Genomic DNA, 13,623 nt, shown 5'->3' with positions numbered 1-13,623 from the left:
GGGACGTCCTCAACATTTCCGATGCTTTACATAGATGACGTTCGTTTGCGGCCTAAGAACCTGCAGACCGTTGCCTTCAGTAGTTGAGAACATAAATATAAAATAATTGCTAGATTTAATGCAGCATATACTATTTCCTAAAACTACAGGAAAACTGCATGTTTTTATTATTAGAATGTCTAAAACAAAAATGTTTAATTTTCACTTTTTTTCTTAACATCCTACTTCTTGCTACTGGGTTTGCTCTTGTGACCCATCCGACAGCAAAATTGTATTTCATTGCCTTTCATGTGGTGGTTGTCATCATGATCATCAAGTAAGTATTAAAAAATATGCAGTTCATTCTACACAATATGGTTTGTGGACTGAAGTTTTGCTAGAACCAGTTCTCAAATTCATGAGTAATTGCAATGGTATGGGGATTGTAAGGGGAAAGAATAAGGCTTTGTCCAGATGACCATTTTTTCGGTCAGTGTGGTGTCCATGTGGGCAACACACGACAGCACAGCACGCTGGCCATTTGTAACACATCTGCAATGTGTGGATATGACTGCCTGATTATTACAATCACTGTCTGATCCCAGCCTGATCAACAGTCTGTAAGGATTTGCATTCAATTTAAAAGTTTCTGTTATTAAATATTTGTTTTACTTTAGACAAGATTCCAACAATACATGATAAAGACTCTGTTAGCAGTTTTTTTGTTACTTAGAACTAAAAAAACAAATAAAAGACATTAAGGTACCTTCACACATAACGATTTCGTTAACGATATCGTTGCAACGTCACGCTTTTGGTGATGTAACAACGATCCCGCTTAACGATCTCGTTATGTGTGACAGCGACCAACGATCAGGCCCCTGCTGGGAGATCTTTGGTCGTAGGGAATGATCAGGACCTTTTTTTGGTCGCTGATCACCCGCTGTCATCACTGGATCAGTGTGTGTGACGCCGATCCAGCTATGTGTTCACTTGTAACCAGGGTAAATATCGGGTTACTAAGCGCAGGGCCGCGCTTAGTAACCCAATATTTACCCTGGTTACCATTGTAAAAGTTAAAAAAAAACAAAAAAAAAAACAGTACATACTCACATTCCAATGTCTGTCACGTCCCCCGCCGTCAGCTTCCCTGCACTGACTGTCACCGCCGACCGTAAAGCTGAGCACAGCGGTGACGTCACCGCTGTGCTCTGCTTTACGGCCGGCACTGACACAGTGCGGGAAGCTGACGGCGGGGGACGTGACAGACATTGGAATGTGAGTATGTACTGTTTGTTTTTGTTTTTTTGTTTTTTTTTTTAAACTTTTACAATGGTAACCAGGGTAAATATCGGGTTACTAAACGCGGCCCTGCACTTAGTAACCCGATGTTTACCCTGGTTACCCGTGGACTTTGGCATCGTTGAAGACCGTTTCAACGATGCCGAAGTCGTTCCCCTGATCGTTTGTCGCTGGAGAGAGCTGCCTGTGTGACAGCTCCCCAGCGACCACACAACGACTTACCAACGATCACGGCCAGGTCGTATCGCTGGTCATGATCGTTGGTAAGTCGTTTAGTGTAACGGTACCTTTAGTCCCATTCAACAGGCTTGGAGTATATGGTGTGACCCTAATCAAAGGACCAATGAACCAGAAAGTTACTGTTATCAGTTTTTGGAACCTATTCCAAACTTTTCATGCTAATGTAACATATCAGCTGAATTTCCCCAATCGGTAGCTAGATAGATTTTGCCTGTAGAGCAAAGCAGGTCTCCAGTACAGTCCGCAGGTTATGGGTACAATGACATGGCTGCCCTGTCATTGTAACTTAAAATAGTAAGTACCCCAGTGTTTTTGGTTTTTTTTGTCTCTCCTTTTTTCTTTTTTTTTATAGATTTCATCCTGTCACTAGTCGTGCACTATGTATAATTTCGGCTCGTCTTACCTAATGTAGTTGTTTCTCTGTATCTGGAGATTCATAGTACACTTCTCTTCAGTTGGGTCAAGTGACCACATGGTGACCCCCCTGGTAATTACATGTTTTTGTTCTCTGTGGGAGGGTCACCCCCTTATTTGGTAGAAAATCCTCTCTGATGCAATTGCATGTAATTTGTTACTGAGGCTATGTGCACACGCTGCGGATTGGCCGCTGCAGATTCGCAGCAGTTTTCCATGAGTTGTACAATACCATGTAAACCTATGGAAAACAAAATCGGCAGTGCACGTGCTGCGGAAAAAAAACGCACGGAAACGTAACGTTTATTCCGCAGCATGTCAATTCTTTGTGAAGATTCCGCAGTGGTTTACACCTGCTCCATGATAGGAATTTGCAGGTGAAATCCGCACAAAAAACGCAAAAAAACCGCAGTAATTCCGCAGGAAATCCACAGTGCGGATTACCTGCGGATTTACCAAAATCAGTCCGGAAAACTCTGCAGAGTAATCCGCAGTGTGTGCACATAGCCTGAAGCTTTCCACTGCAGAGAGACACAATCTTATATCAAAGATAAAGATGATGACTGTACAGTGCCTGTCACACAGTTATTATGTAGTAGACCACAGTTCAGCCTTCCTGACTATATTCTTATATTAGTTTATATATGAGAATATAGAGAGATGGATTATTACAGTGTCATTATTAAACCTATAAAGAAAAGACTGCCCATACCATAAATAATTCAGAAATCTATAGGTTTATTATTAACATATAAAAACATTTAAAACATATGCATGGAGGCACGGTCTTGCGAAAATGAGGAGTTATGTTACATTAATCCTAGAAATCAAAATGTAAAAAATGCTAAAAATACAGCAATTGATATGAAGTGTTACAAGAAAAATAAACAAATGATAGTAGAATAGGGGAAAGGATGAATCCCCTGAACATGGTAAACGTTCTTTAATATATCAATTCCAATCTACAATAGTACAATGTCACCAGTGACCGAGATAGATATGTAGGAGAAAAAGTGCATACAATCGGAATTCATAGAAAATTAATTGAATTAATAATGAAACATATATAACACTGTGGCTGTGTGGCCTCTTATGTGAATGCATTGCGAAGAGTTCATCCATTATATGCTTGTGATAATGTCTGTAAAGCTGTGTGGAATTAATGGCGCTATATAAGCGAGTAAAATAAATACATAAAATGAGGGAGACAGGTCATTTATGTCATGATATGCAGTTTTTTTTACATGTAGCACTCCGTTTGCACTTTGAAGACCCTTTTTGCATACTTATTATTGCACTTTAGTGGATATATGACCTGTCTCCCTCATTTTATGTATTTATTTTACTCGCTTATATAGCGCCATTAATGCCACACTGCTTTTCAGACATTATCACAAGCATATAATGGATGACCCCTTGTTAATGCATTCACATAAGAGGCCACACAGGGAATAAAGATAAGAAACAGTAAACCTTGCAAGACTGGATCAAAGAAACCACATCACCTCGGATGTTTGCATTCGATCCACGTTTCGCCATCTCTTCATCTGGGGTCAGATATGATATTTGTGTCATCCTAGCAGATAGATGGTACTGGCTCTAGCTGATCCTGGGATGCTGCACTGGTGCATCACTGGACTTATAGCAGAGAATAATGCAGGATGGAAGTTAGTAATCAAGATGGAGTCTGAAGGGAAGAAAACAGCAGGCTGAGCGACATGGAAATAAGTACACCATGTATAAGGGAAGTGCAGCTGGTGATCAGCACTAAGTTGGGGAATGAAGTTTTATAGCGGAAGAAAAATAGCTGGGACTGGCTGTTTAATAACTTTTCCTCTAAAAAGTAACTCTTCTACTAAATTTGTATTGGGGCATTGCTTATATTTCCATTCTATAGCTACAGTGGCTCTAATATATGGTTTCCCTTTAACTAATGACAAGAAACCCACTATTCTTTGGTTTTCAGCATATTTGTAGCCTTTATATTGGAAGCATTTTTTGTGGAATACTCTTTGGAGAAAAGTGAAGTTGAAACGGCCATTGAAAAAAAGATCCAGGAGCTCGGAATGGCCGTCCAGGAGTGAGTGATGTGTTTTCTATTCCTTTTGCACATTTTGTGGCTGTGCCTTCAGGACATCGTCAGTCCCTAGCACAGATGAGATAGTATTTAGCAAGTTCTTCCTTAATGTTACTTGTATTTTGTAGCACTATCGTATTTTAGAGATTGTAATCAAGTGCACCAGTCCCTGTCTTTACTGGGCTCACAATCTAACTTTTTGGTATCCACTGATGGCCCTTCTTTCTTTTGTTTGTATGAGATATACGGTATACACAGGATTGTACAGACTCCAGATTCCTTGGTACCTGATATTGCTGGTGTGCGAGTGGTCACATGACCTCATATGCACGATTTGCAGACATGCGGTCACGTGCTGACTAGTCTCACCCGGCATCTCTCAATAACCATGAATTGAGAGAAGCCAAACGTATCTAGTTGGCACATGACTGCAAAGCGGATAAATACGGTCATGTGACCACTTGCGCGCATTGTCGACATGACTTTGCTCTTAAACCTGGATACCTCCTTTAACTATTTAATAACTATAGTGAGCAGACACTTTTTAGCTATTTTAATCTCAGTAGTTTGAATGGCCATATCTTTACTTTTTGTGTGTGTGTCATTTAATGCCGTCATCTCTTCTAATTTTCTGGTACTTATTGGACGCAGGGAAGATATTCCAGCTAGAAATTTAGTGGACAACATGGATAATTGTGAAAATGATCTTGGAGGGTTTGACGAAGAGAACCAAAAAGGACTCATGTTTCAGATTGCGTCAAAACGTATGTCTCCATTTTTTTTTTTTTTTCTTGCAAATGATAAATGGCTAGTACGTCCTAAAGTATTTTTTTCCAGGATTGAAAATGGTCTAAAATTGCTTGTAATTAGAAAAAACAAAATACTTTGTAAAGTAGGAATCGGCCTGAGATCACAGGAGCATTTTTTGACCCATCCTCCTTAGATCTGTCACCACAGCTTAAACTGTACAGAGGCCGTCCTCCTCGTATTCTTGTTGTTCGCTCCCACCCTGCTGTGGCACACGGCAGCAGTAGGGTTGTACACAGAGATACAGGTCCTTCTCAAAAAATTAGCATATAGTGTTAAATTTCATTATTTACCATAATGTAATGATTACAATTAAACTTTCATATATTATAGATTCATTATCCACCAACTGAAATTTGTCAGGTCTTTTATTGTTTTAATACTGATGATTTTGGCATACAACTCCTGATAACCCAAAAAACCTGTCTCAATAAATTAGCATATTTCACCCGGCCAATCAAATAAAAGTGTTTTTTAATAACAAACAAAAAAACCATCAAATAATAATGTTCAGTTATGCACTCAATACTTGGTCGGGAATCCTTTGGCAGAAATGACTGCTTCAATGCGGCGTGGCATGGAGGCAATCAGCCTGTGACACTGCTGAGATGTTATGGAGGCCCAGGATGCTTCAATAGCGGCCTTAAGCTCATCCAGAGTGTTGGGTCTTGCGTCTCTTAACTTTCTCTTCACAATATCCCACAGATTCTCTATGGGGTTCAGGTCAGGAGAGTTGGCAGGCCAATTGAGCACAGTAATACCATGGTCAGTAAACCATTTACCAGTGGTTTTGGCACTGTGAGCAGGTGCCAGGTCGTGCTGAAAAATGAAATCTTCATCTCCATAAAGCATTTCAGCCGATGGAAGCATGAAGTGCTCCAAAATCTCCTGATAGCTAGCTGCATTGACCCTGCCCTTGATGAAACACAGTGGACCAACACCAGCAGCTGACATGGCACCCCACACCATCACTGACTGTGGGTACTTGACACTGGACTTCAGGCATTTTGGCATTTCCTTCTCCCCAGTCTTCCTCCAGACTCTGGCACCTTGATTTCCGAATGACATGCAAAATTTGCTTTCATCAGAAAAAAGTACTTGGGACCACTTAGCAACAGTCCAGTGCTGCTTCTCTGTAGCCCAGGTCAGGCGCTTCTGCCGCTGTTTATGGTTCAAAAGTGGCTTTACCTGGGGAATGCGGCACCTGTAGCCCATTTCCTGCACACACCTGTGCACGGTGGCTCTGGATGTTTCCACACCAGACTCAGTCCACTGCTTCCTCAGGTTCCCCAAGGTCTGGAATCGGTCCTTCTCCACAATCTTCCTCAGGGTCCGGTCACCTCTTCTCGTTGTACAGCGTTTTCTGCCACATTGTTTCCTTCCAACAGACTTACCATTGAGGTGCCTTGATACAGCACTCTGGGAACAGCCTATTTGTTGAGAAATTTCTTTCTGGGTCTTACCCTCTTGCTTGAGGGTGTCAATGATGGCCTTCTTGACATCTGTCAGGTCGCTAGTCTTACCCATGATGGGGGTTTTGAGTAATGAACCAGGCAGGGAGTTTTTAAAAGCCTCAGGTATCTTTTGCATGTGTTTAGAGTTAATTAGTTGATTCAGAAGATTAGGGTAATAGGTCGTTTAGAGAACCTTTTCTTGATATGCTAATTTAATGAGACAGGTTTTTTGGGTTATCAGAAGTTGTATGCCAAAATCATCAGTATTAAAACAATAAAAGACCTGACAAATTTCAGTTGGTGGATAATGAATCTATAATATATGAAAGTTTAATTGTAATCATTACATTATGGTAAATAATGAAATTTAACACTATATGCTAATTTTTTGAGAAGGTCCTGTATGTCTGATACACTGCTTCCTCAGACAGACATTATATATCAATCAAACCTGTTTTTATTAATTTCTACAACCAGGTGTCTGCTTGTGAATATCCCTATGTGGCTAGTATAAAGAAATTGTGTTTATAGCGGATCTCTTAGCAGGCTTTACATTAGAAACCATAAAAATTAATAAATTGATCTCTTAAGTCTAATTAGACTCTAGTTTTTAAGTAAAAAATCTGTCAGAATGGCTGCATAATCCTAATATTAAAATGAACCTTTTATGTGTCCAGTTACTGGGTGAAGAAAGCTCATGAGTCCATGTGTTTTCAGTCTCTACCACTCAGCCTGACAGACAGCTGCAGCTTCTACTGAGCAGTGTGAGATCTCAGGAGTAGAGACAAAAAGGAGCTGTCTGCAAGGTTAGGTTGGCAGAGAATGAGTTACCATTCTGAAATGGATTTTAAATGTAAACAAACCTGCCCCATCAGTCCATTTTACAAATCTAAAGTAAGCTTTACTGTTGGAACTGATGAAACCTATGTACATTAGGTAGTGGGTATATATCTTGTACTTCACATCTTCTGTTATGCACAGAGGCACAAACCCATCGGTTTCACGTGGCTGCTCTTGTTAACATTTCAACTAGAATACCCCACTCTGCTATCTGTCCTCCACTAACCACAGCCCTCTTTGGTGTAGTAGCCATTCCCTGGCCTGCCAAGTCCAGTATCTCTTCACTATACTTCCAGGTCCGACATTGCCTCGTCATCCCCACTCCTTCAGCTTCCCAGGATCCCCAGAAACCCAAAGTTTTACGTTCTACAGCTGAGATCTGCTTCTGGCTGTTCCAGTTTCTAGACATGTGAGACATACTGGCCTTATTAGGATGCAGACTGCCACTCATCCAGTTACTAGTGCCGGCCCGCTACCTCCGAAATCTCCATCCTTGAACTCACCCAGTATGTGACTTTCACTGTTCACTCCAAACTGCTGACTACTATACTATAACCACATAATAATATTTCTTAACCCCAAAACTCCTATCATCTTGGCTGGCCTGCTGTAACCCCTTCCCTCCCCTGTCCCTGTCTAATCTTACACAGCCCCACACTGCAGTAGAACTGCAGTAAACCATATAAATAATATGCAGCATTTCTATACAGATATTACATCAGAATATATGAACGCAGTATAGCATATCACATCATTAAAATTCACTATAGCAATATCCTCCGGATGAGTTGGCCATCTTTTCCCTCCTTTAGAGTCCCACACCACCATCTTTGTGTCTGCTAGGATGAGAGATTTGTGATGAGCACCTGCCGCCTCCTCACCCATTACCTTTTGGAGAATAGGGACCCACGTAATGTTCTTTCAATGTTTGTTATACACTGGCTGAAAAGTTATGGATATTCTGGACATTTATTCATATACATTGGGAAAACTTTCACATCTTGCGCACAAATAACTTGATATTATTCTTTTGACTTTCAGGCTATAGGACAGTGGATGCCTTGTTACAGCGTATGTTCGAGGCGGAAATACCTCCTGAAGATGAAGGGCCACCAATGGAAGACATTATGAATTTGTCATCTAATGACCTTTATATTGAAAATCCAACATTTAATTCGGCAGCCTAGTGTCCAGAGGCTAGCAAGTCAGACTGGGGAAAAATGGAGTAAAATAGTCTTCACGGAGAATCCCAGAAATGCTGCTGCTCACAGATGCATTAATAGTGTATTTATTTTTTATAAAGAGTAGCTTTTTTTAGTATGAAAGGGGAAAAAGACCAAATAATGGAACCAAAGAAATGTCTTCTGTGGCAGGATTAGGGCACATCACCACTTTGGGCAACTTTGCACAAAACACTCCTAAGGGCTCAAATGAACAGCTATATTTGTGGATATATGTTTTGTTATGGGATCTAAATTATTTTAGTATGTAAGGAACAGACTGGATCATGAACCCACAGATAGAGCGTTGTAGTAAGCACTTACATTCACATATTGGTGGGTTTGGGGTATCCACAGGAAATGGTTTCCTCCAGTATTTATAGAGGTTGTCTGTGAACATTTTTTTAGTCTCTTTATATATAATATTTAGAATTTTTGCAGTATACTTTTCATCATATTCTTATTCACCCTTTTTCTCTATAGTTTCTACAATGCAAAATCCCACCATCTAGCCCGATCACACACGTAATTTTCGCCTGCTTTCGTCTTCGCCCGATGGGTAAGGCTGGGTTCACATTACGTTTTGGCAGTCCGGTAGACGGACTACATTACGCAGCGGCATAACGCGGTGTGACGCAGTCCGTTAACACCGCCATTAAGCCCGATGTCGGACACATCGCTAGCGCACGGCCACAATGGGCGTGAGGTAGCGATGTGCCGTCATTGAGTGACGGACCCTGGGACGCGGGCTGCAGCGTTTCCGGGTCCGTCACCGCTAGCGCAGAAAGAGCATCTGCTAGCTCTATCTGCCCTAGCGCGATCACATTTCGGCACTTGCGTTAACGCAGCCCGTTTAACGCATGTGTTGAACAGGCTGCTTTAACGCAATTTGAACCCAGCCTTAGGCTATGCACGCCTGATAAAACCCGTGAGAAGAAAGCTCTGCAGCTTGCCTGTTGACATGACGTCCCTTATGATGTACATTAGGGGAAGCCGAACAGGTGGAAAACACATGCATGACATTCATCTCGTGGTCTGGTACATCGCCCAAGAGGGGACCAAGCGTCACGTTACCCTTAATGGTAATGTGTGGATATGCTTAAGTTACATTACACAGCCTATATATCTGTGATTTAAAAAAATTAAACAGTCCCAGACAACCCCTTTAAGTGAACACTTTGGGCAAAAACTGGTCATGCTGTTGTAGGGACAGTTCAATCATTATTATTATTTTTTTGTGGGGTGTTCGTTAAACTTGTCATGCCTGGCTGAATAAGTTTTGCCTTTAGTGTTCCTTTTGGGTCAGATTTCCACATGTAGTTTTTGTCAATCAGAGAAGTGGAAATAAATCTAAGGTAAAGCTTGAATGTGCTTTTTTTTTTTAATATCAACTCTTGACTTAACATAAAGAAACTACATGTGTGAATCTTGGCTATTAAAGACTCTAGTGTAAGAGTCACCGTATCAGCACCACTTCAGTCTCCTAACACACCGTGTCTCATTATTTGTAGTATATGCACTTTTATTCTTAACTAGACTGACCTTTGTATTGATGATTGGAGCAAATACTTCACTTTTCAGAATACCTTATAGATGCCCTAATACTAATTTTCTTTTTTTTTCTTTATTATTAATCAGAAATACTCATTGTGTATTTTGCCACTAGTCCGATTTACCTATGTGTTCTTACCTGTCTTTTACGCTTCATACAACCAAATGATGAGAATGTATTACTTGTCAAGTCAAATCGTAATGAATATGGCATATGTATTGTATTTGTTATATGTATGAATATATTTCTCCTTGTTCTACATTTGTCTGTTGCATTACATTTCAGTAAGGCTAATATTCGAGTATTAGCCTTCACGGCTACACTACTTTTCAAACATATAAATATACCATGGACGTAGGCGCCTAGGAGGTATCCCGAATCTACTGTGCTGTGGTTGGTCCGGCGATGGACTGCAGTACACAGATATTACATTGTGGTGAGTGGGACTCAAAAATATCCTGTTCATACAATGACTGCAATTAACAGGGAATTCTATTTTCTCAGAACTGCGTTCAATGAGAAAAACCCGTGGCATTTGTTTCAGCTGGATAACGGACTTCCAAACTTCCTACTATATTAAACGCTGTGGACAACATTGATATTGGAAAGAGTTATTCTTACATGTTAGCGATTACCTTTACTACATAAAATTGCAAGTCTCGGATGGCAATCTTCATTCATTTCCAGACCCCCTGATGTGTAGTTTGAAGTTGGATCCACGTTTCTCATGTGGGAAGTGCCCCTCACAGTAATATAGGCTGGATGTAAGCTTGGTGTACCCAGGGTGCTACTGTGTTCAGTCACTAGTTCATTTATCAGCACAGCTTGGATCCTGCACTTATTTTCTTTTCATGTGCTTTTTGTGCTATCTAAAGCTTGTTTTCTTGCCCTTCCGTGAGACTGTACATGCGCTTTTTCCTTTTCAAATTGTGGTGGTCTGTGTACAGCCCCCTAATATCTTGAATGGGTGTGTCCAGGGCTGTTTTACTAACTAACATGATTACTGGGTGATGAAATCCGTCTTGTGGTTGTTGTTTAATGTTTATTTCCAGTTTTGAGTTAATGATATGCTCGTGCTCCGGGGCGGCCTGTGGGGGTCTTCATGTGATGCTCTGATTAGGTAGTCATCAGTATGGGCTTCTGACAGGTCACTGATTTTACATACTGAATATACTATTGTATGGCAAAAAACTAAAAAATAACATTCATCGCTTAGGAGGTGTTGCCTGTGCTGTAGCATGAGGAAATGGCTACTATGCATATCTTCATTTATATGAATATCGTGCTTGCGTGATGAATGTTAGTTTCTATTTTTACACTACAATTATATTCATTATGTAAACTTGGGGCAGGTCAGTGAGGGATCTGTGACCTGTCAGAAGCCAGACTGATGAATACCTAATCAGAGCACCACATGAAGACCCTCACAGCACAAGAATCTCACTAATCTTTATTTTCAGTTGAGTTACACAACAACCACAAGACTGATTTATCACCCAAGGTATCATTGTAATCAGTATAACGGCACCAACCTGAAAGTGTCTGTAGGTTACTGTGCACAATCCTGCTGAGAGGTTCCCTTTAACCCAATCAGGTGTGCACAGAGGGCCAAGTCAAGATTTTCTGGTAAGACTGGTCTAATTTACAGCCGGCCAGCTAGCTTCTATCCTGAAAATGGTGAAGCACAATACATAGATGCACAAACCTCCATCTTCAAAAAAAAAAAGTCAGACACAAATTCTGCCCAAATTATCACAAAAAGGGCTTGTGCAAAAATATATCGGGTACAATTCTACAAGTGTATGCAGGCAGATATTTTGTAGAAAACATTGCACTGGTCAACAGCAATATTGGCACAATCGCTTAGTTTAGCAGAACAAGAATGATCATGCACATGTGAATCGAGAGAAGAATAACGCCAAATGTTCAAATCCAGGGTGCTAAGAGTTGCAGTGCTGCCTCATTTATATAGAAGCCCTAGATCAGGCGGGTCGAAGCTTCACACGGCTTTATTTTCTAGCCATTTTCAGCCTAGTTATTTGGATAAAAAGATGCAAATTTTTCAGAAATATGGTACACAGACATCATGGTTGTAATTTTCAAACTTTTATTTTGGTATTTCATTTTCATAATCAATTATTTATCACAGCATAACCTTTCATTGTAAAGAGTCTCTGCATAAGATGGAGAACCTCTGTAAACCTTGGATAGAATCACATCATTTCATTATTACAGCACTTGATTGGTTGCATGTAACCACATTAGGTAAATGACCTGATAATCAAATCAACCTCTATTATACTCACTAGTGTTGGTGGATGCCACAGTCAGTCTCTTCATTTAAATAATAAAAAAAAACCCCTCAATATTCATTTAATATAAATGCCAGAAAACTTTAAATCAACAAAAAATATACATGGAAATGTCAAGTAATTACTGTATGTACAGTGGGGAAAATAAGTATTTGATACACTGCCAATTTTGCAAGTTTTCCCACCTACAAAGAATGGAGAGGTCTGTAATTTTTATCGTAGGTACAATTCAACTGTGAGAGACAGAATCTAAAATAAAAAAACAAACAAAACAAAAAATCAGATTGTATAATTTTTAAATAAATTTCATTTTATTGCATAAAATAAGTTTTTGATGCCCTACCAAACAGCAAGAATTCTGGCCCTCACAGACATGTTAGTTTTTCTTTAAGAAGCCCTCCTGCTCTGCACACGTTACCTGTATAAAAGACACCTGTCCACACACTCAAACGCCAACCTCTCCAAGATGGCCAAGACCAAAGAGCTGTGTAAGGACATCAGAGACAAAATTGTAGACCTGCAAAAGGCAACAGCAGTTGGCAAAATTATTAGAAAATGGAAGAAACACAAGATGACTGTCAATCTTCCTCGGTCTGGGGCTCCATGCAAGATCTCGCCTCGTGGGGTGAGGATGATTCCAAGAAAGGTCAGGAATCCGCCCAGAACTACATGGCAGTACCTGATCAATGACCTGAAGAGAGCTGGGACCACAATCTCAAACATTACCGTAAAACACTATGCCATCATGGATTAAAATCCTGCAGGGCACACAAGGTCACCCTGCTCACGCCAATACATGTTCAGACCCATCTGAAGTTCACAAATGACCATCTGGATGATCCAGAGGAGGCATGGGAGAAGGTCATGTGGTCAGATGAGACCAAAACAGAACTTTTTGGTATGAACTCCACTCCCCGTGTTTGGAGGAAGAAGGATGAGCACAATATCAAGAACACAGTCCCAAACGTGAAGCATGGTGGGGGAAACATCATACCTTGGGAATGCTTTTCTGCAAAGGGGACAGGACGACTGCACCTTATTGAAGGGATTTTGGATAACTAACTCCTTCCATCAGTAAAAGAATTGAAGATGGGTCGTGGCATGACAAGGGCCCAAAACACACAGCCAGAGCAACTAAGGAGCGGCCCTGTAAGAAGCATTTCAAGGTCCTGGAGTAGCCTATCCAGTCTCCAAACCTGAGCCCAATAGAAAATCTTTGGAGGGAGCTAAAACTCAGTGCTGCCCAGTGACAACCCCGAAACCTGAAAGATATGGAGAGATCTGTATGGAGGAGTGGGTCAAAGTCACAGCTGCAGTGTGTACAAACTTGGTCAAGAACTACAGCAGACGTCTGACCTCTAATTGCAAAAAAGATGATTTCTGTACCATATATTAAGTTCTGTTTTTCTACTGCATCAAATACTTA

The 13,623-nt window shown here is 40.6% G+C and overlaps 1 protein-coding gene across 2 annotated transcripts in view; it reads left to right on the top strand.

Annotated features, from left to right (window-relative positions):
* The window catches only part of LOC143804618 (two pore channel protein 2-like), a 100,240-nt gene extending 90,096 nt beyond the window's left edge, over nucleotides 1-10,144 (top strand). For both annotated transcript variants that reach the window (XM_077282875.1, XM_077282876.1), the window contains exons 16-19: nucleotides 226-316; nucleotides 3,902-4,015; nucleotides 4,664-4,776; nucleotides 8,155-10,144. In XM_077282875.1, coding sequence (XP_077138990.1) covers nucleotides 226-316; nucleotides 3,902-4,015; nucleotides 4,664-4,776; nucleotides 8,155-8,300 — 464 coding nt within the window. In that variant the 3' untranslated portion in view covers nucleotides 8,301-10,144. The remainder of the gene's footprint in view (nucleotides 1-225; nucleotides 317-3,901; nucleotides 4,016-4,663; nucleotides 4,777-8,154) is intronic.
* Nucleotides 10,145-13,623: the final 3,479 nt, after the last annotated feature.

This window comes from Ranitomeya variabilis, chromosome 2 (assembly GCF_051348905.1).
Source record: "Ranitomeya variabilis isolate aRanVar5 chromosome 2, aRanVar5.hap1, whole genome shotgun sequence".
Taxonomy (NCBI): Eukaryota; Metazoa; Chordata; class Amphibia; order Anura; family Dendrobatidae; genus Ranitomeya; species Ranitomeya variabilis.
The sequence above is the reverse complement of the archived record's forward strand: the minus strand, read 5'-3'. Positions and strand labels throughout refer to the sequence as shown.